Source organism: Acromyrmex echinatior, chromosome 3 (assembly GCF_024713525.1).
Source record: "Acromyrmex echinatior isolate Ae372 chromosome 3, ASM2471352v2, whole genome shotgun sequence".
In the NCBI taxonomy this organism is placed as follows: Eukaryota; Metazoa; Arthropoda; class Insecta; order Hymenoptera; family Formicidae; genus Acromyrmex; species Acromyrmex echinatior.
The window spans coordinates 21,432,675-21,457,484 of record NC_141854.1 but is presented as its reverse complement, the minus strand read 5'-3'; the positions used below and the strand labels follow the sequence as shown (position 1 = coordinate 21,457,484).

Below are 24,810 nucleotides of genomic sequence, written 5' to 3'. Positions count from 1 at the left end.
GTCTTTCTAATTTTTCATCAGCCTTACGATTAGTTTTTACGAGAACAGCGTTGCCATTTTAAGAGAAGTGCTCTACTTAACTTTTTATAATGTCTGATTTTTCTCATGTAAGACCTTTCATTCATGACTCCTTGATAGTTGCTATCTAATTGCGTCGTCTTATACGATGCATACTTTATTATTGGAGGATCTTTCCAAAAATTTTTTTAATCATTAAACAGTCAGTTATTATATTTTTATCATTATAATCTTGTAAAGAGAATAAGAATTGAAAAATAAAGATATTTATTATGCATTGGAGCTTTATATAAAAAAAATAGTATTGGAATATTAAATATAGAAAATGTGTACATAATATATAACATATAAATGTGCACATATATTCATTAAAAAGGAAAAAGAAAAAAGATGAAATAACAAAACAAATAAAAATTTATATAGAAAAGTAGATTTGTGTAAATGCAACGCAATAAATTAAAATGTCAAGACTTTTTTAATTTATTAATTTATTTAAAAAACGAGCAAATATAGTTAATTAGTAGAAATTCCTCTTTAATTGAAATCATATAACGCTATAAATTTCAAACGTTTCGACTTATAAAGTCTTCATCAATAATAATAAAGAAAGTATTTTTGTAATCCCATCCAATGTCACGAACTAACATATGATACATAGTAAAAATTATCGCTCTATACTAATTTTATTTAATTATTCCTGCGTTAAGATCTTACGGATTAAACTAAGTATTAAGTCAGAAGCTTGAAAGTCCTTAATTGTAAAACTGTGATAGACCAGTTCTTCGGTTGTTATCGAGAATCAACTCAGTTTCACAATTTCATATAAAATGTCATTCCGAACGAGTCATCTCTTCAACGACTATCATGTATTCTGTACAATTAAATGTCAATTTCAAATTTAAAAAATCATGTATTTTATTTAGTATTGATGAGAATTTTACTTACGTTAATTAATAGACGCGATAGACAGCGTCATAAAAAGAAAACTAGAACTACATAAATTTCCCATAAAACGGGTCACAAAAATACCTAAGGTGGAGTTTGTATAAATGCAATAAAATTTATACTAACATCTACATATTTCACATTCAAAAAAGTCATCTACAAACAAACTTACGATACGCCTATGGGCTCCCCTCTATCACCAATTATTTCTGATATTGTTATGGTTGATTTGGAGGAGAGGGTTTTGAATTCTCTTAATTGTGATACCTCTGTCTACTATAGATATGTTGACGACATATTTATGATTGCTCCGATTAATATAGTTCCTCACATTGTAAACACATTTAATAGTCAACATGATAGAATAAAATTTACAGTTGAATTTGAGGAGAACTATTGTTTGAATTTTCTTGAACTATTATCAACAAAGATAACAAGATTATTATTGATTAGTATAAAAACATTTTCAGGTAGATATTTGTCTTTTTTCTCTAACCATCCTACTTGTCATAAAGTTAGAATTATATTCAGATTAATGGATAGGGCGTTGTTGTTATCCAATCTATCTTTTTACAAAAAGAACTTAGAACTTGTTATTGAGATTCTATTGAACAATGGTTATTCTTTGAAAATGATTTTTGATCATATCAATAAAAGGATAAAAATCTTAGCGGTTAACAGATCTAATTTGATATATGAGACTAATAATTCTAATATCGAGAATAAAGATGTGACAATTAAAAACATGATTATATTTCCTTATATTAGATCGATCACGAATAAGATTACTAATGTAATAGACAAATCAAAAACGATGATAAGGTACCGATATCTCCATAAATTAGACAAGTTTATAAAAATACACAAAGCTAAAAATCAACTAGATAATAATAATGTAATCTATAAAATTAACTACAATGATTGTGATGTAACTATCTCTTATGTCGGACAAATGAAGAGACAGCTTCGAACTAGAGTGAAAGAGCACCGTAATAATGTAAGATTAGATCAGTCTAAAGTACTCAGTAGTCACAAAATATATTATTAGCTCCAATCATAGCTTTGACTCGGAAAATGTTGAAATTTTGGATTATGAGACAAATTTACGGAAAAGAAACATTTCCGAAATAATTTATTAAGGGGCAAAATAATGGTATAAATTTAATGAAAGATACTGAAGTTATTGGATAGATCTTATTTTAACATACTTGACGACATACGTGAGTATAAATGTCACATTTAGAACATACTTGTTTATTTCGCGACACATCGATATATACTTTATGACTCACAATATTCAGTCCATTCTACATCATCTGACAATCTACAGCGTTACAGCTAGACATTTTAAAATTTTATATGGCTGCGATAATTTTGAATTTCATATATATAATAGTAGACTGTTATTAATCAATTAGTTTGTTTTTTTTTTATTAACAATATAATTTGTAGAAATAAAAAGAAAGAAATGACTTTATTATTTGATATTGATGAAGTTGTTTAAAGAGATTATGCAGTTTAATTTCTTTTTGAAAGCAAACATAACTCGAATTGAGAATACAGAAAAGAGAAACCAGGAACAGTGTTAGAGCATTCACTTTGTTACTTGCAGTTACTGGAAAATAGGTGGCACGGATGGAAACGCTTTACGACCTGTGGAAACTTCGTAATAGTACCGTATCGTTACGACCTCCTGCCCTCCGTTTCAATAAACTAATTGAACCTAAAACTTCTCAAAGCCACGTAAAGTCCTAGTCGAACAATATTCATCCGCCATCATAAAATACCACATTACAAAGTTGAAGTAAAGCTAGTGACATTTATTAGAAAATGATTATGAATAAAGGTTTTAAATAATATCTCTACATCTTTTTAGAGAGAATGACATTCATAAAAGCTAACAAAGTTATTGTAAAAGTTAATAAAAGAGAATACAAATCTAGTGTGTTATTAAATTATCAAAATAATAACCGTCTAAAAAAGTCTAGATTTTGTTATTCGCTAATATTAAAGTTTCATTTAAATTTTATTTTAAATTTAAAATTTTTATTAATAAAAGTATATAGCAATTTGAAAGTTTCTGAAACACATAAAAGAGAAAATATGAAATTACAATAGTTTTATTTTCTTATCTTCTGAAGATTACACAATGCTTTTGCAACAAAGAATTTCTAGCGAATACGCGCGTTAATTGAAAACGTTTTGAATTAAAACAAGTTTGAAGAATAAATGCATGAAACAATCAAATTACTTTGAATCTCCATTTAAAGAGTTTTAAAAAGAGAATGAGAGGAGGGGAAGAGAGAGAGAGAGAGAGAGAGAGAGAGAGAGAGAAAGACAGAAATTTAGGATAATACATGTGCGGTAATAGATGTGAGGTAGATTTTCACATTTTCGCATTAACCAATGTATTCTAATCGACTGTTGGCGTTGAAAGTTTCTATACTTCGAGTTAAAGAGAGAACGTTATCCCGCCAATATTGCATTAACGAAAGTTAAGCTTAAATCTTTTAAATCTTTTATATGTGGATTACACAAATTTATATCAGTTACAAATGTTTTTAAAATATATCGCGATGGAACAAATATACAAATACTAATAGCACGTATATACTTATAACGTGAATTTAACATGCAGAAAAAGAAGACTCTTTATCAATTATAATAGTAATCAATTTACATTGATCGACAAAATTTCACTTTACTTATGTTACAATAAATTAATGTGAAGAAGTATTTCTTTTATAGTATTTTTTCTTCTAATTTCAAATTTGTTTGCCAAATTTATGAGAAGAGCAGAATTTTTGAATAACGATAAGTAAATAAATAGAAGAATTTTCGAATATTTTATTAAAAATTCTTTTTTCTGCTTAAACCTAAATAATTTTATATAACATGATTTTCTATTCATTATAAAAAGCTATAAATAAAAATAAATCATTTTAATTAAGAAAAAGGTCCCGGAGGTTAACGAGTTATTGTTAGCAAAATGTATAAATTTTTAATACAAATGAGTCGATTACAAAATATTGGAGTCTGTAGAATAAATTTTAACCTTCTTTTCAAAATCGGCATAAAAAATACATAAGAATCAGCCAAAATAACATAATTTAACAAAATTGTTATTTTAAAGTGTCATTTATTGCACTTATAAAATATTTGATTTTAAAATGTCATTTATTGAGCTTATAAAATATTTAATATCAATCTTGTTAACCATACAATTGATCGATTATTGAGGTTTTACAAGGTTATACTTATAGTAATATCGTATAATAAATATGTCCATAATATTTTTGTTCATACATCTGTCATGTATACGCATTTCTGGAATGATATTACCGATTACCGAGATAATCGGATGCGGCAAGAACTTGAACGGTCGTGCATAGTGGAAATATTACCTCGTCAATGTCGTATTAAGACGCGATAAGTTTAAGTTGGAATCCAATTTGAATACCCGACAGCTTGTTAGAGCTTAGCCCAGGCTATGAGTGCAACTTTGACGATGCGCAGATTTAGCATTCGCCAAGTTTGAAACGATCTAACTCAAAAGCGCGTTTCGCGAAGGTATTCGACGGTATCTACCAAGCAAATTCTACATTCCGCGCACGTATTTATTCGTGGATGTCCCATGTACGAAAAATGTAATGCAAAATTGCACGATGGAAAAAACTTGAAAAGTTCCGGAATTATGCATTGCTAGCTCGTATAATGTATGTATTTATTATATATATGCATATGTATAAATATCATGATATGAATTATCGGACATTGATTATATATGTGTACGCACGCGCGAGCACACACACACAAAATTATATAATTTATATACGTATTTCTAAGTATAAATTTATAAGAATCAAAACACTTTAGTACACTATTTATTAAAAAAATGTTTATAATCCCACAACAATTAGTGAAATAGTCTATAAAAATTGCTTTTATATGTACAATATATTACCAATTGTAATTTTTCGAGAATATGGTATATATCTATAAGTCTGTATTTAACTGGAAGATAAATTTATATTGACAGGAAATTTAAAGATAAGAATATATTGTAATTTAAAATATTTAAGAATATTAAAAGTTTATTTTAATAAAATGAAAATTTTTTGTATTTAAAAATATCATTTAAAACATTTTTATTTTTTGAATTATTAGTATTATTCATAAGTTAATCATTATTATACCAACTCTAGCAGATAAGTGCACTAAATTCGCAGCATTTTGTGTTATCGCATTATTACTATATACCCAACTCGTATACTATTTCAGGCTTTAGTATACAGAGATGGCAACCTCGTCTCAGGCTCGCTTGAGGCATTAGTGCAGCACATGGTGCCTACGGAGGAATATTATCCTGATCGGGCGTATCTCTTTGCCTTTTTATTGAGCGCCAGACTCTTCATCAAGCCACATGAGCTTTTGGGCGAAGTTTGCGCTCTGTGCGAACATCAACAGAATCTGAATGGGGAGGGCGGTAAGGTAAGCATACTTTCAATTATACTTTCGATTTGTGAAACGACATGAAACACTTTGATATCACACGAAAATCGTTGTTTACTATTGTTTCATCACAAAATCGTGCGTCTGATTATTCATATTATTTCATAGATCTTATACACATGGGTGCGTCTTTCCCGTTAGATAGAAAGAGAGATGTTGTACTCTTCATTGTACCAAATGTATATACGACATGCATATTTGAAATAATATGAGAAATGAACAACAATTTTAAATATAATTTTTGAAATTCATTTAAATGAATATATATAATAGTTCAACATCTTAACATTTAGACCGTAGTTTCGTATTTAAAGTATTTTTAAATATATCATGCAGTGACATTAATCGGTAGATTATAATCGACCAAGTCTTGTAAAAATGGTAAGACGATGTGTGGTGTATATTCTCATGTATATTGGAACTATGTGGTAGAATTATTGAAGGAAGAATGATATTTCCTTTCTCATTCGCGTAAGTACTTAATGAATGATTATGCTTCAAAATATAATAAAACATAATTGAAGTTTATACCTACATATTTATATGGCATTGCGCCTGAGTTTGCGTAATATAGTCTCATTCATATAAAAAGATTGAAGTATTGTTACGCTCGTACGATCGAATCGCAAGTCCATAGGTGCACGAAATGAAAAGACACGCGTTCGTTAAGAAAGAAACAAGAAGCTTTATTCAGAATACACACATAAACAAAAACGAGCGTGTACGGCGGAGAAACTGAGAAGTGATCGAAGCACGTTCGAGCATAATTAACGTCCCAACATTCCCAACTGCAAAAATCTATCAATCTGTCTAATCCGTTAAACAGCTGAGCTGCTGCTCGTCCCGGTAACGCGATCTTCATGTTTCACTCGACTCGATTTGCTCGGAGATGATACGGCACGAGTGTCGGCGTCGGCACAGTGCAGTGCGGGCATAACAATATTAGTACACTCTCGCTTTGTCAACTCGATCCCCTTATTATAGCCACAAGGAGTATCCATGTTTATAAGATCTATGATACTTTTCTTCTCCTTTTACATGCGCAATTTGTTGCCTTCCATTTATTACGAAATACAAAAAGTACAAAAAGTTCCATATACTTAGCCTCCCTTCCCCTCTCTTTCTCCCTCTCCTCTCCCCCTCTCTTTCTCTCTCAATCTTTTCTCTCCTCCGCTATTACTTTATATTTGAATAGAATAAACTCATAGTAAATTTAATTATTAAAATCTTTTTTTTTTTCAAGATTGAGTTACAAATATTTAAGTACTCTTTCATACATAAATATTACTGCGTTATTTTTTTCTATAAGTTAATTTCTGAAGTATACATATATAAACAATATTATTTTGAAACTAACATTGCTATTTCTCCTTTACGTACCGTATATTGCTACTATATAAATATTCTCTTGTTAGTACGCTAATCTCGTTTTATCACTTTATTCACATTCTGAAATATATTTTGCGTCCTGAAATAAAAAATCATCTTTGTCATTTTTTTGGAAAATGATAAAGTACGTGTGTACGTGTGTATTCCAGGAACGATTACATCGCTTCGTGCCGCGGTTGGTGCAGCTGCTAGCGGAATGGACGGAAACATTCCCGTACGACTTCCGGGATGAGAGGGTGATGGGTCACGTTAGGTCCATCACGCAGAAAGTCGCTGCGGTCGACGCCGCGGCCAGACAGGAAGTTTCGGCGCTGCTGCAAAACTTGCTTCTACGACTGACGGCTCTGGAAAGGTACGAGGAGGGCCTGGCCAGACTGGCGACCGAGGCAGCGACGGAGCAGCTTACACAGGTTCGTGAGTTTCGGTACAAGCGCCCATTTGCGGCCGTCAGCTTGCATTTCGCTGTCCCGCCTCGGCTTAGTTAGTGACTCAGCGCGACATTTTCCAAACTATAACATCGCCGATCTCTCTGAGATTGTGCGTGCAAAATGTATATATGATGATATCCGCCAATTTGTGTTTTAAGAAAAACAAAGACGTGATATAATAATGTTTGTCAGCGATGCACAATCCATTTGAATAATACAATTCAATGATAACGGGGCTGTCTCTTCACCGAGAAATTAATCAAAATAGTGCATTCGTAAAAATGTCGATGACAATTAAGGCATGATTTGCTATGCTAACAATTTACACAATTTTCTATCGAGTTAGAATAACATTTGTTATTTGTAGAAAATAACTCTTGTTTCATATATAAGTCAAACTTACTTATAATTGTATCAATATGCGTCCATTACATAATCGATCTCATTGTTGGATTCAGCAAATTACTTTCATATTTACAAAGATATGATTTTCTATGTAATTCACATTATGGGGCTTTATAAACTCAATCTAAGGTAATAAAATAATAAGAGAAAGAGCACTAGTGTTCGGTCAATCACGCATTGTTCCGGACGCCGCATTGTTCCGCAATTTCAATATAGATTTTACTCGTGTAACCTGCTTGCCATGTTGCAAAGCTCGATTATTCGGTTTACCGTAATCGTATATCGACCCTTCGAGGACTTTCAGCATAATGAAGCGATAATATTCTCCCTACGGGTAACACTCCGCCCCTTATGCTTTTCATTCTCTCTCACTTTGACCGTTCCACACTTGGAACATTGCTATATCACGACTGTTATAACGTTTATACGCACGAATGTCGGGATCCCGTTTGCATCCATGTATCACACATATACAGGTATGCATCCCGATCGAAATACACAAACTTGAACATTCACAAGCGTACACACGTGCACTTTGCGCGGTTAGTCCTGTTAGTGCAGTTTCCATGCCGGGAGACGTTAACCATTCCGTTAATTTGATTATCGCGTGCCTATCTGCCGCTTGTAATGCCCGCTAATAGGCAATTTGCAGCTACATTAGTTAGTTAAATATACCGGACGGTGTCACGTGCGTGCGCGCGTGCGTGCGTGCGTGCGTGCGTGCGAGCGTGCGGGCGTGCGTGCGTGCGTGCGTGCGTGCGTGCGTGCGTGCGTGCGTGCGTACAAATAACAAATTAAGCAAAATTTATACTAAACTGACGTATTCAATAATTCTGAATTAATTTCGTGAATACAAAATTACTAAATAACTATTACAATACTTACGTGCGGGATGGGAGTAAAATTAAGTATTCATACGTTTGAAACGAAAATATTTATTGAATCTACGAGATGGAATTTTCGGCGAGTTTACTTAAAGAATATTAAAACGATAATATTTGTCGATTATATGATAAATGTCATGGAGTTTAAGAAAATGGAATACTTTTAAGAACTCACAAATTTTCGGATAACCAGTTTATGTTTTCTAGAAATCCTTCATCGATATATATATATATACATTATGTAAAAGATGCAATAAATATACGATAATAATTTATATTATCCTTTATGATATTATTTTTTCTATGTTATTTACCGAACGCTTTATGTAATTCTTGTTTCTTTTAATACTGTTTCTTTATAAAGAAATAATAAATAACAAGTGATATATATATAATTTTGTAATCAAAATAGCCTGATTTATTTGACAACAATGGTGACATTTGTTAAAATTTCTTTTGTCGTTACACGTTGAAAACTTTTATACTTTGTACATAAATAAATCCCATGTGATCGTGATTACTTTAACGGTTTCTTTAACGTATGTGATTTGTAATTTGTGCGAAAATTACTTATCTCAAGCTCCAAGATAAGAAGAGGAAAGATGAGAGCTTGTACAAGTAAAAAGAGAAATATTAAAAAGAAGAAAAGAAGGAAATACAAAACAGGAAAAGCAGATCGAGTTTTCGCGAAGCTTCGGCTTATTAAACAGCAAATTCGCCTTCGCGCATTTTTCAACTTATCTTATACATGTTACAATGATAGCAACTTTACGTAGAAAGGAGTTACAGCTCTCGAGTCCAATAATACCTACCTTAATATCTTATTCTCTCTCTCTCTCTCTCTCCCTCTCTCTTCCCCCCTTCCCCCCTCTCACAATCTGTTTCTCTCCTTTTTATTTTTTCGTTCTTTCAGCTTCCTCCTCTCTCTCTCTCTCTCTCTCTCTCTCTCTCTCTCTCTCTCTCTCTCTCTCTCTCTCTCTCTCGTTTTTATTTCTTATTATTTTATTTTTTCTAAAACTTTAACTGAGTTTTGTGTACTTTCTTCAAGAATTTACATATATTTCATTCCATAAATTATAACATAATGCAATATTTATTATTGTTTAACAAGTGTCATGTATTATTTAATTATAAGATGCGAAAAGATATACTAAATTCGTTACTTAAAAACAATTTTTATACTAAATATAGATTTTAATATATAATTATGTTGTTTTTATCAACATAATGATACAAATAGTCCCAAGCGTAAAGAGTTGAATTATTAGTTTGTCAAACTTTCGCAACAGTCGTTCATTACGTGTCATATGAGAAAAAAGATCATTTCTTTTTTTAAAACGAGGAGTAACTTATGAGACCAATCATGAGTTTTTGATATTTGTTTTCTTTCGAGCAACTTCTAAGTGCATCCTATATCGAAAGTTAGTAGAAATATCTTGAGTTCATGATTGCATCCTTTTCGCCTTCGTCAGATTTTATTTTTAACTTTCAATTTATTTCATCCGTCAATTCAGATGAGTTTCGCTCTTTTAAAATAAAACTGCATGAGAAAGTGTGAAGTGTGCACGTCATTCTTTGTTATAAGTTATCTACTCAACACACTTTTGTTTTACCTCAAAATTGTCTTTGTTGGGCATTTTCTCAAAGAAAGCAATTTCTTGATATTGAAGAGATTAAAAACAAAGAATATCTTTATAATTGAGCACTTTTTCTTTTTTGTAGCATATTTATTATTTATACATTATCTAAAATCTTGACGATGAAATAATTAATTAAAATATATAAATTTCAGGCGACGTGAATAAATAATAATATTATAATATGTAAAAAGAAATGTATTTTATTCTTGTCCCCATTTTTTAAACACTTAAAGATATTTTAGATTTAAACTTTTTTAATAGACAAAACACTACGTGTTTGGATTTAAAACGCTTATCTAAATCTTAAAATTAAATACTTTTTTTTCAGTGAAATGATATTGTAAATGAAAGAGTATTATGAGACATTAAGAGCCTTAATTGAATGAGGCCACTTATTGTTTATCTGTAATTTATTATCATAAATTAAATTAATTAAAAGCAGCTAAAATATATTACAATACATAATTCAATGATTAGAAGTTAACTATGAACTACTTATTAATGATGCACTAGACTTGTACCAATGTAAATATCATTTAAAGTGTAAGGAAAAGTAATATCATATTTAATGAATAATTTATTCTAAATTTGATTTTTTGCTTTTATTGAAATAATTTGTCCGGGATCGATTTCATGACCTGATTTCTATGAAACCGAAGGACCATGGCATTTCTGCATTATGCAATTTCTTCTTAAATGTTTTCCTCCGCCAATTTCTGCATAATATTTTAATGAAAAAGTAATTAAGAAAATTTACCTCTAATCATTCGATGCAAAAAATCACGCAAGTTTCACAATACAATCTTGCACAGAAAAGAGAAACTATACTTCCATGATATTAATAACATTTCTTTAAACATTGCGCCGAATATAGGTACACACACGTGCGTGCGTACGTCTAACTAAACTTTATTATAAGCACAGTGATTACTGAGAAAAATGATTTATATTAGAAAACGAAGAGATATGCATAATTTTTGCATAATAAAGTAAATATTTTGATAATATAATAAAAATTGTAGATTCTAACAAGTGCAACGATGTATTCAATGAACAATTTTGTATTATTTAAAACTTGTGATTTCTTACATGAATTTATGTACCTAGATTGAATTGATTAATTTCAAAGATAATATAAATTCATAATTTTCAAGAATCTATAGTAAATAATAAAACGTTATAGAAAAATATTTTACTTAACTACTCTAAATTGAATATTTTTCTGTAACACTCGTATTTTATGAAAATATGGCAAATTAATATATGTTTGCAATATTATCTAAAAGTATTATTTTAAACGTGTCAGTATAAAATTATTATTTGATCATTATTAGGTGGACATTACTGAACTCTGCCCATCAGCTACTGTACTAGCACAACAATTGACACATGTAGAACTTGAAAGACTGTCTTACATTGGGCCTGAGGAATTTGTGCAGGCTTTCGCCAAAGTAAGTTTATTTCCAAACAAAATTACAATTTTCTTACACCTGAGTTATGTTATAAATATTTTTATAGCAATTTAATATTTGTATCACAATTATATATTAAATATTATTTTTATTATTCTATCAGGAGTCACCGCATTTAGAAACATCTTTCAAAGATATGAAGAAAACCCGGAATCTCGAATCGTATGTTCAATGGTTTAATAGACTGAGCTACTTTGTAGCGACGGAAGTTTGTAAGGTAAGTATGATAAAGCTTTATAAAATTTATATGAATATTCATTGCACATTTTGTGTATAATTTTTATTACTTATTATTTAATCTTATTTTTATTACTTAATCAAAATTTTTTAATAATAATCCAAAAATATACTTCTTAAATTTGTCAAAAGGAACAAAAAGTGCTAGATATTTTATAATAAGTTTCTTCCTTTTTCAGCACGCAAAGAAGAAGCAACGCGTTCGTGTCGTCGAATATTGGATTGAGACTGCTCGTGAATGTTTTAACATTGGCAATTTCAATTCTTTAATGGCGATCATCGCTGGCCTCAATATGTCCCCGATATCTCGCTTGAAAAAAACAGTAAGAGAGGACATATACATTTCTTTTCAATTTTGATAGTAATATTTATGCTTATTTTGAATATTAAAAAAAAATACACATTTATAGAATATCTTATATTTTTATTAAATCGTATAATAGGAAATTATAATAGGAAAGTATAATTGTGTAAAGACAATTCTAAATTTATATATAGTTACCTTCAACATTATAAATATTTTCTATAACCAACATATATGTATATTGAATTGACGTAATTGCTTCACAAATTTTATTAAAATTTTGGAGTGACGAGTTCCATTGCGTCCGGCAAATTGAAATCGGTATCGATATATTTTATTCGCTCGGGACAATGCATGCATATACAATACATGTATGTATCTCTCAATTTTTCGATCACCTCAGCAAAAGCGTATTTGAAAAGTGCGAATATTCGTAAATGGTTAGCGTCGACGCATTTTTTGTGTTAGAATGTAGTGTCAGGAAAGGAGGGAAAATAATGGTGAAATGACACAACCAGTATATCCATTCGTTTACACCTCTTTGGGATTGCACGTCAGAGCAATAAACGCTCTGTAATCCTCGTAAATCGAGAGTGGTGCACTATGATGTTTAACATTGAGTATAATAAAATACCGAAAGTTAAATTTTCGCACTATTTCTCTGCGAAGAAAAAAGCTATTAAGAGCAAAGGAAAAAATTATTTTGATTATACACTTTTGCATGTATAATCGACTTAATCCAAGATAGATAAACCATTAAATAAACTCTTGTCTCTCTTGTATAATATAATAGTATTAGTTTTAGTTTTCGAATGATAATTTAATTTAATTTTAATTTTTGCACTTCACAGAAATTAGTTCTATGAAGTTGTTTCCAGTATAGATACCACCGATAAAGTAGATGTTAGACAATCGCTGTTGACAAAAAGAAAGCGAAGGCAGAGCAATCGAATTAGCTTGATTGAATTTTTCCTATTGCGATTGGCCATGGTACCGCAGAAAAGACCCGAAATGTAACTCGCGATTTGAGTTAATTAAAAAGTTTCAAGTCAAACGGCGTTGCTCGGCAACGTTGTCCTCGCGCTATTGCCGTTCCTTTCGCCTCGTTGGGAATTAGCTAATTGCCCGAGCAGCGTTCCACGTCCACGGGGGAGGACTCGCACTATTACGTATTCTCGATTTCCACGCGGATACACTCCATCCTTTAATCCAGTCGTCGTTCCCAGCGGAACGCTCTCTCGGACAACGCTTCCGAAAGCTTCCATATATTTAATATTTATCTCGACAATAATGATAGAGCAAGATGTATTATTTTACGAGAAGAAATCTTTAAGAAGAGAGATCTTTAATAATGGTTCATAATTACATAATAAGAAAGTTATTATAAAAAATGTCTAATATTTGCATAAATTGAATAGATTATACCAGATTGAAATTTTTTGGTATTATAATTTTAAAATGAACATGAAAATTACTCAAACAACAATGAAACTAAGCGGCAAATGAGAATCACGCATAGGTATTGGAGTGCATATAACAATATCATTCAATTTGAATACAGATTAAATTTAATAAAAAAGAAAACAATGTAATAATTTTAAATAATAATGATAGTAATATACAATATATTTAATATTTACGCAGATAAAAAAAAACATCTTTGCCTGATGTTCATTGATAAAAATATAATTTGTCATGATTTCAAAACAGTTTATGTTAATAAAAGTGAACTATAAACATCAGATTTCTATTGTGTATTGTATATGCAAATTAAAGTAATCAGCTATATCAGAAACTGTAAATAAATATAATTACAATAATTTATTATATCACTAAAAGAATAATGAGAAGCTAAATAGAAATTAATTAAAGCATAGAATGAATGACTTTGAATCTTGCAATAACAATTTGCAAATAAAGAGAAATTCGGATTGGGAGAACAATCACAAACTGATGTTGTTTCTTGCATTATTATTCGTACTACTGTCATCGCAATTTTACATTTTTCTTTTAGCGCCATCGACATGTTATTAAATTCGAATCTATTTATATTATCGTAGAAAGTAATTTTATAACTAACCAAATAAAGATAAAAAGAAACGATATTACTCATTTCGATATTACTCGATGTGAAACGAAATGACGCCGGCGAAAAAAAAAATGTCTATCACGAGTGGGAAATAGAAGAACAGACACAACGTGAATTTTTTTTATATCTCTCATATGATGAATAAAAAATAATCGAAACACGTATTATTCGTAGAATCTCTCGTTCGGAAATGCTCCCTTGTCATTATCGTACTATCCTATTCTAATTTATTTTCTTAATTTTATCTCAAAATTTATCTGTATAGCTTTTCACGTTTACACAGGGGGACATGATATTGAGAATAATCGCATTGGCGAATAATTTTTCTGAATTCATTACGAATGGAGCATTGTAATAAATCTTGCATTTTTTTTTAGAGTTAGAGCATTTTTTAAGAGTCAAAGCTTATTGTTGAAATTTTAATAAATATTGACAATGAAAATGTTTTATAATTAAAAGATAAACATACTTATAAATATACCTACAAAAGAACCGGGTCACTGTAATGGTTACAGTTATCCATTTTTTTTGTGCAAGTATATTTTTATAGTGAAAAGAATAGAAAACAAATGTTTTTCTTGCTAAAATTTTAAATTAAAATTTACCGAAAAAATTAAATTAAAAATAAAATACGATAAGCGCCACTTGACGGTCAAACTTAAATGTTGAACTAATACTTATACGTATTCTTATTTAAATAAATTTATTTCAAAAATATGATTGTGCACCTTACTATCGATCTTCCAACGCAATCCATTTTAATAATTCCCCAAATTTAATCTTGAAAAATTGTAATAAACTTATTATGAAAAAGATTACTTCGGGAATCGAACTCGGATATCTAGTACGGAATGCTAACAATATTATAAGAATACGTATAAGTATTAATTCAACATCTAACTTTGACCGTCAAGTGGCGCTTCTTGTGTTTAAGCGATGTATTCCCATAAAACGGTTTTAATTCTAATTTTATTATTATATGAAAATAAAATATTTATTTAATTTTGAATATTTTAATTATTGTAAAAATTGCAAAAAATCAATCTGAAAATCTGTGAGTCAATATTTACATATAAATGATGCATATTTTTATAATAAAATACTTATATAATAACATCCCAAATACTTTTATATATTTCTTACTATATATTTCTTTATTTTAAATAAAAATAGAAATTGATAAATTGTTACACAATTCATAGCAAGAAATAAAATAATCCTCTCATCCTCTTTTTAATAACACAATCACGCCGCGAATCGAGAAAAATATCGAACTATGGAAAACTATTTTCTCATTTTCAATTACAAGTTTATAAGTTATAGTAATTATAAGTTTAACTAACCGTTTTTCCTTTTCTTTTTATTTCCTCCCTTACCTCCTTTCTTTTCTTCTCCCTCCTTTCCTCCTCTCTCTCTCTCTCTCTCTCTCTCCCCTCTCCCTCCTCTCTTTCTGTCGGACGTATAATGTTTAATATAAGCCTCTTGTGCTATTTACAACATTTATTTGATTCGTTTAATTGATTTATATAGAAGGTGAGCGAAATAATTGTTAAAATTTTCAACAAACAATAGTACTGTCAGTAATGCACAGGATTTGCTCGATAATTTTCGTTAATGAAAATTTAACGCTCTCTACTTTTGTGCGGCATATGACTGGAATTCCATTTATGTACAAAAGCAACTATGAAATGTTTCACGGTAATTGGATCGGCAATTAATTAATTTTTATATACACGCAAGATAATTGAGAATAACACAATTATATACCTTAAATTTTCAATTTTTCTACATAACACAAATATCTTTATTGAAAACAATACAATTATCTTTATTGAAGATTATGTTAATTAAAAAAATTTTTTCGCTTCTCGCACGCACACATACATAAAAAATTAGTAACATTTGTTCACGATTTGTTCGATTTTCATCCGTTTTATTGTTTCGTTTTATTGCTGAATATAACTTATGTTTATAATTTTATTTGTTCAATGATGAAGTTTTTACATTTTACAAATATTTTTTATACTTAAAATCAAATTTAAAACTAAATTTCTTAAATTACAAAAATTTTTAATAACATAATTTAAAAATTATAACTATACAAATAGGTGAAAATGATATAGACGATTGCTTGAAAAAAATAACAACTCAGAGAATCATAAAATGTAAAAATTTATACATATAATAAATCTTCATATCAAAACTTGTCCTAAAAGTAAACATTAAAATATTTTTTATTTTGTGTATTATATATATTTTTATATTTATGCACATTATATTATATTACATTATAAATAAAATACATTTTATTGCACAACTTATAAGACTGAAATATATTGTATATCGGATATTACACATTTCAAAATACCAATATACTTCTAAAAAATAAATACTATCAGTTTTAATACTTATAATATTTCTGTTGTTTTTATGAATTAATCTTAGATTAGAAGATTCCGAAATTATTTTTTGTATAAAACTGTTAATACAATTATATATTAACAGTTTTATACAAAAAAATCCTTCTTTGATGATTTGTTAATCAATTAGATTTTGCAAACTTCAGATTTTTTACTAGATTTTGAAAAAGCTTTTACCGAAAGAAATTTCTTTTTACTTGCATCCCGTTTGTCCTATTATTCCTGTTATTTTGCTGATCTTTTTCTGCAAAAAGATTCTATTCTTTTCATACGATAGTATTCCGACATCCTTTCCGGTGCAACCAGTTTCAATTTACCGGATTTGGCAGAAGTCCCTGATTGCTACTGTTTTTGCTCTAGACGAACATTTCCGGTTGAGTCGGACTAAGAAAAATGGCTCTCACGACAAGCAGGCAGAAGTCTCTGGAGATCAAGTATCTATGAGACACGGATCAGAAGTCAAATCTTGACGGACAAAATAAGATTTTGAAATAGAAATTTATTTATAGGGATAGACAATCCACTAATTATAAACATGCGTTTAAATTTGAATTTTTTACTTAAAAAGTATATATGCACAGTTTACGCGTAATATTTTCAAAATAAAAGGAAAGAAATAAAAAGTGAAAAAATTAAAAATATATTTATCATTATCAAAAAGTTTTTGAAAAATAAGAAGCCTAGGAAAGAATAAAAACATTTCAATCATAACCTTAAATCTAAAAATCATTTGAATCAGCATTATCTATTATATAACTATCTATATCCGTGACAATATTTTTAAACGAACAAAGCTTTACATCAGAGGATCAATTATGTAATATTTTCCTTAGAGCGGAAATGAAATATGAAAATTTTATTGTATGTATATATTATGTAGGTGCATACATACATACACACACACACACACACACACACATATAATTTTTACTTTTCACATTTCCGCTTAGGAAAAAAAAATTACGTAATTAATTACAATTAAATCGATAGAAATTAAATAAATTTGAACCTTGAACAGCTCAGATATATATGTTATGCTGCACAATACTATCGTAATATAAAGACATATAATAGAATAATTGCATGCAATTGTTCTAACTTGTTCTATTTTTTCTATATAATATTATTATATAAATCCTCGCGCGGCGTAAATACCGGAGTTTTACCATACATTTTTATAATTTTCAGTGGTCAAAAATACAATCTGCCAAATTTTCGATTTTGGAGCATCAGATGGACCCAAGCAGCAATTTTAGTAGTTACCGTAGCACATTGAAAGCCGCAATGTGGCGTAGTGCTGGCGCTACAGATGAACGTCAGCGAATCGTAGTGCCCTTTTTTAGCCTTCTCGTTAAAGACTTGTACTTCCTCAATGAGGGTTGCAGTAATAAGTAAGTAATATTAAATATATTGCAGTCTATTCGTATAATTTTACAGTATAATTTAAATTATGTACATAATATATATATATATTTTTTAATTAATTATAATTATAAAAAAACCTCATATACATATATCACAGATACATATAATAAGTAATTATATGCTGTACTTTTATGCTATTTAGTGTGTGTGCGTGCGTGCGTGCGTGCGCGCATGCGTGCGTGCATGCGTATACATATACGTATATAATATAAAATACGTACGAAATGCTTATCGTATAATAGTTTATATAATTTTTTAATTTTTAAATATCAATGAATTGGCACTTCCAGTAGTGTATGGAAATCATCATGTCTTTCATAATATTAGGAAAAAATCTTGTACTATTTAAAATAATTAGTTATTTTGAATTTTTCATGAAAAAAAGTTTCGATTTTTTAAATCACAAGTTATATAATTTGTATGAAACAGATAAAGATTATCGATATAACGCGTCAAATGTAATATGTATCTAAACAATTTTTTTTAACTAATTAATTTTTGTAACTGACTGTATTTGTGATTTAATTTCGGCTATTGCAATATCAACTGCATCGTAATAATTTTGAGTCTATTCTAACAATCAACGTAGCCTATATAAGCGATTATTTTGATTTCTGGAATCAGCGATAATATATATGCGACGAAAGCATGAATGAAACATTTTTTTAATTTAATGACCTATCAAAGATAATAATTTAAAATAGTTTTAATATTCATCGTAACGATACTGTGTGAAGATGATCTAATAAAAGGTCGAAACATATGTTTATATATGTTTATATATGTTTATATTTTTATTAAAAAGCATTAATTTTTAAAGATTGTTTTTTCACATCAAGATTCTGTGCTTTTACGCTCCTATTTATAAATAATAATTTGATTTATTCATAAAGCCATTTTAACTTATATTAATTTTTTATGCTCAAATTTAATTATACGTTTCAGACTGCCAAACGGTCACATCAACTTTGAGAAATTCTGGCAATTAGCGAAACAAGTGACCGAATTTATCGCGTGGAAACAAGTTGCCTGTCCATTCGAGAAGAATCCGCGCGTCATTGCCTTCCTCCAAGCGAGCCCCGTACTCACAGAAAATAGTAAGAGATATTCATTCTGTTCCGTTGTGGAAATGCGAAGATATGAAATTGTTTCATTTTTAATTTTTTTTTCTACAGCACTTGCATTAGCATCTTTTGAATGTGAGCCGCCCGATAATAATCCAGAAAAAGAACGTTATAAAGCTTTAAAGTGAGTATGTATAATATTGAAACATTATTATTGAAACATAACATTCTTTTGGATATAACTGTTATTATAACTGCTTTCATAATTGTTTTATAATTGTTTGTGTATTAAAAAAATATATATGTATACATACTATTATTATATACTTATATATATATATATATATATATATATATATATGTGTGTGTGTGTATACACAGGATAGCCCACATAAGCCATTTTAATTTATATAATATATCGAAAACTATCAATTTTAATCGTTCCGGTCTCAAATTTGAATTCTGAAAGAATCAGCTTTTAAATCTAATGTCAAAACTGACTTTCTACATAATAATTTGATGTGAATTTATGCATATATTGTCTATGTAGTTATTTAAATTGCACACTGAATTGATTTTTCGATCTTGATGATCTAACGGTGAGGATACTCAAACGGAATATAAGAGATTCGGATTTAATCCCCGGCTATTTTTTACAATCAAATTATTTACAGATTTTAATATGTTATTCAATCTTATTAAGATCTTTCTAAGATATCTGAGTATTAAATTATTAAATTGCTTGTCAATTTAATTTGTGATATTATTACTGTAGTTCAGTTGGGTTTGCATCTTAAGACGGAAAAATCAATTCAGCGTACAGTTTAAATGAGGTAGTATATAATTCACATCGAACTATTTAAGTACCTAAGATCCAGCTCAACTGTTAAGGGCATTTATTTTCTATTAATTCTGAATTTTAAAAAACTCATTCTTATAGAAAAAATAATGTAAAACTTTTGTATTGTAATTAAAACTTGTATTATGGAAGCAAGAAATAAGTATTCTTTACAATTGTATGTTATAGGTCTGAGATGAATGCCCAGTGAAAGCAAGCTATGTCGAAATATACTGAATGGGAACGATATTGATATGAATATATATGAAGATACATTTATAAATATTAATATATTCGTAATTGTAGTTAGTTTATATGCAGAGATGATAAGAAGAAAAATGAAAAATGGATGATAAAGCAACAGTGGATTAAAGTATTACTAGGGCAACTTATATGAAATTAAGTATTTCTGTCTTGCGAATTTATCGTGAGGGACAAGAAACTCTCAATAACATTAAATCTCAATTTGGCATTTTCAAGAGTATCATCTAATCGATCAGAACAACTGCACTAATTTTTCTATTGCATTTTTTCAATTATATATTTGAAAAAGAGAAAAGCAGGAGGAGAAAGGGGAAGAAAAGTTGATTTGAAAATATTACATTCTAATTTTGATTTTTTAATGGTCAAATTACTTCAACCGTTTGCAAATATCGAATTATCATGACATCAAGAAACATTATCTATGCAATACAAAGGTGATGAATTTCATTTAAAATTTAATCAACAAGATTGTTAATCAATTGATCTAAATGTTTGCATCTAAATGTTAAAATGCTAATTGTCAATAAATGAGATTGTACATCGATCGATTTTGATGAATATTCGTGGATTTAAAATATCGAATTTGATGATTTTAATGAAGTTTCGATCATCTTGGTGACTAAAAGTCTTTATAATTAACATGGCGTGAATATAAAGTTGAGGACATCTTAAAAATGATTATGAAATTCGCTTGACAATGTCATATAGCTGTAAGTATAGTTCCTAAGCCTTTGGCTCGTCGGAATCGTTTTTCTCGAGCGGAAACCAAACCGCGATTCTTTATTTTTTCGGGTAATTCCGGATATAAACCGGAAATTCTTGGATTCGCTCGAAAGAGACGCGATCGGCGCGTTGAACTTTTGTATATAATCCTTTTGATATACGCTAACAGACTCTTAGATATAAGAGGTAGGGTCGTTCCTGTAGAGTAAGCTTGTAAGTAAATGATAAGTTTGAAAGATATATCGTAAGGATCGTCGTACACGTACTTAAGAGGATGAGAAATTAATTACGAGGACGGTCAATCGAGGCTAGAAAAATAAAAAAGTAAAAAATTTCGGCAATACACACGACTCTACCATGAACTCGAGTTGTGTTTGATGTATTAATTCTATACAAATAATAATCACTTTTTTTGTTTCTCCTGTGACGCACGCGAGTATAACCTGTGAATTAAAAATTACGCGAACATAGAGCTATATGCGGTATAATGACTGAAGTATATTCGGTTGCAATAATCTTGTATACATTTTCATAAAATATCTGCAAATAAAATTGGGAAAACATGCTAAAACACTTAACATACTGTGGGCATAAACTATTCTTGTGGATTATAATATAATATAATTGCAGATTTACGAAAATTTACGTTTATTTTCCTTCAACATTTATTACTATAATTTACAAATGATTAATTAAAAGATGTTATAAATTTAGCAATGAAATATATTTATAGATGTGAATCAAAGCACATCTGAATGCCACAAAAATGAAATTATTGTCAAAAATTAACAAAAATTAGCTTTTCCCTGGATGAAATTTGGGTTCGGCATTAATTAGCGTGATCAATAAATGTAAATGTAAAGAATGCCGTGCCTTCAATTAAATATAGCAGAAATTAATTGGATGCACAATTTACAAATTATGAAATATTATGAGATATAATTATGAAATATTGAATGTCAAAGATGTGTTCGTAACTCGTGCGTCGCTGTTTGTCGCGAACTCATGTAATTCTTCTATTAATTCCTAATTCTCTCTCTCTCTCTCTCTCTCTCTCTCTCTCTCTCTCATAATTATATAAATTTATAATTTATTAATCTTTATATTAACTATCGGAATTGATAATTGAATTATGATTTTACTATAATATATTATAGTTTTGCTATAATATGCTAGATAAAATTTCTACTTTTTTTGTATTCAGGTAAATATTTGCTCAGATAAATTCGAAAAAAGCAGATATGTTTCCAAAGAGTTATAGGGACCAAGAATTCATTTCTCCTGGATACGTAAATTTATCTATGGCATGACAAAATGCCGAGAAATGATACGTTTAAAAAAAAGAAATAAAACGGACTGTTTTGAAATTCACTCACTGCGTGTTACAACTTCACAGCCTGAGAGAAAAATTGTATATAAATTGAAATCACGATCTCATTTAACTGAAAGAGATATACACGTATTGCTTAAAGAAATAATAACGTTGTATGATGATATTTAATGCAACAATTAATTTGTCGAAACAATATGTTACGAGATGAAACATTTTTTCGATTTCCTTCGTTCCTTATTTATTTCATTTATTTCTATTTAGTCTTTAAAAATTCATATCCGCTCTCATTTTTTTCGGAGGTCAATAAAATAATCGATATTGATATGCTCAATTAAAAATATCAGTCGTAGTTATTTTTCATTGACGAGGATTCTTCATATTGCATTTTTCATACACATTATCGAGGAGATAATTTTAATCTTTTTTTCTTACATCTCTCTTTCTCCCCCCCCCCCCTCTCTCTCTCTCTCAAGTAACGTATATTTATGAAAGTCATATTTTAATTGCATTTTTCTCTCGGCATATGAAGTAAAAAATAACAAGCATATACGAAAAGCATTTTTATTACGAATATTTTAGTACGAAGTGTATAAACAGATCGCATAACAAAGAAAGTATCATTTATTGATCGAAACGACAAATTAATATTCACTCATGTCACGAGTTATTTATGAAGTGCGATTATTCATTTTATCTGTATAATTTCTCTAATTAATGTTTTATTGTATATCTTTTATAGATATACATATGTAATCATCAATACTTGACTTATTGAGTCATTTTTATTAATGAAAGCCCTTGCCATACACAAACTTCAATGTACGTCTTTTATCAAGAAATGTTTTTAAAATTTCCTATAAATAATGTATATTAATAATACAATAAAACATAATATATGTATAATAGATTTAGATAAAAAAGAAATACATGAGCATGCGCCGAAACTTGTTGTTATTAACAACATTTTTTTTAACATTTTTACAAATTTACAAGAGTGACCGATATAATCCGTCACTATTTACTTGCCATTTTATAAATATTTTACTCTATCTCTTCGGCCAATATTATTCAATTATTAATAATTCATGAATTCTAACGAGATCTGATTGCACCGCAAGTTCGTAACACTTTTTTCGATAAGTATAAAAACTCGACGATTACACATGTACGTTATCATAAATCAATTATTAATGGTAAGATTATATATTGTATCATCTTAAGCGGCATGCGTGTTACATTGTCAATATTTATAGCGTTATATCACGATCATCATTCGTCTTCTGAAATTCCTATTTCTTCTAATCTCTGTTAATACAAACATATTCGAAATTATCTCCGTTCATTTTTTCAGATAACATTATGTTCTTGATGAATTTTCTAGGATATTATTTTGTACGATTTTTATAATAAATTCGACGCAATATGTTCATCAAGTAAAAATTTGTTGCGAATACATATGATACAACGATGCAAAGCTGTTTCATAATCGAGCAAAACATTTTCTGGTTATTGTCACAGACTATTTCGCTCTCTTATAATATTTTATCACTACCTTTCTTTTCGAAGACACTGATGACATTCTGTAGTTAACAGCACTGTATATAAAAAGATGATCATGTGTGTGTATATACAATTATACAAGTATCTGTACTTAGACTTAAATTATAGCCGAAATTAGGCCATAACCGAATTTAGGAATCAGCGCAGCGAAAACGGATTTGTTTCGCATCGAGATCTACGATTGATATCGATGATCATAATCGCGGATCGATCAATCCGAAATTGCCTAACGCCACTTAAATACACGTACGTTCAATTTATTGGGAAACGACGATTTTGCTTAATATCTAGTCATTAAATCGTTAGTTTGACCTGAATTTGTGTCATTACAATAATGGACCAATATTTAACAATTTTTTAAATTAAAATTATTTATATTATTTACAGAATTCTCTTCACTTGAGATTTCGAACTTCATCAGAATGCATGTTACATGAATGCGCTATTAGTTTTTGCAGCTTTTTTTCTATTGCATAATATTTTAAAGAAGCTATTATTTAAATATGTCGGAAAATATATTTTAATATTTCATAATTTTATTATATATTTTGTATTTATTATGATATATTTTCTACACAGATACAGATTCGGGTCATTTTACGCCTAAATTAAGCATATTCAAGTTAGATTTAACATTAATTTTATGCTAAGCGTGTGAATTTTTGATCAACATTCCCTTTTAAGTGATATAAGATCGTAATTGCACTATACAAGAAGTAGGATATCTCCTTTACAGAATTCTGTGAGCAATTTACACTCCTTGTGTGTTATTTTATAGCAAATACAATTGATGTATATATTTTCTAATTATTTTTTTTTGCATACGTACTGAAAAATATCATGGCAAATTTCAAATGATA

At 29.2% G+C, this 24,810-nt stretch overlaps 1 protein-coding gene across 1 annotated transcript in view; it reads left to right on the top strand.

Moving 5' to 3' along the window:
* Positions 1-22,409, top strand: part of LOC105153748 (uncharacterized) — a 292,829-nt gene extending 270,420 nt beyond the window's left edge. Inside the window, exons 5-13 of the mRNA XM_011068775.2 lie at positions 5,245-5,454; positions 7,014-7,274; positions 11,556-11,672; positions 11,797-11,910; positions 12,110-12,253; positions 17,932-18,134; positions 19,114-19,265; positions 19,344-19,416; positions 20,260-22,409. Of these exons, the coding sequence (XP_011067077.2) occupies positions 5,245-5,454; positions 7,014-7,274; positions 11,556-11,672; positions 11,797-11,910; positions 12,110-12,253; positions 17,932-18,134; positions 19,114-19,265; positions 19,344-19,416; positions 20,260-20,281 (1,296 nt within the window). The 3' untranslated portion in view covers positions 20,282-22,409. The remainder of the gene's footprint in view (positions 1-5,244; positions 5,455-7,013; positions 7,275-11,555; positions 11,673-11,796; positions 11,911-12,109; positions 12,254-17,931; positions 18,135-19,113; positions 19,266-19,343; positions 19,417-20,259) is intronic.
* Positions 22,410-24,810: the final 2,401 nt, after the last annotated feature.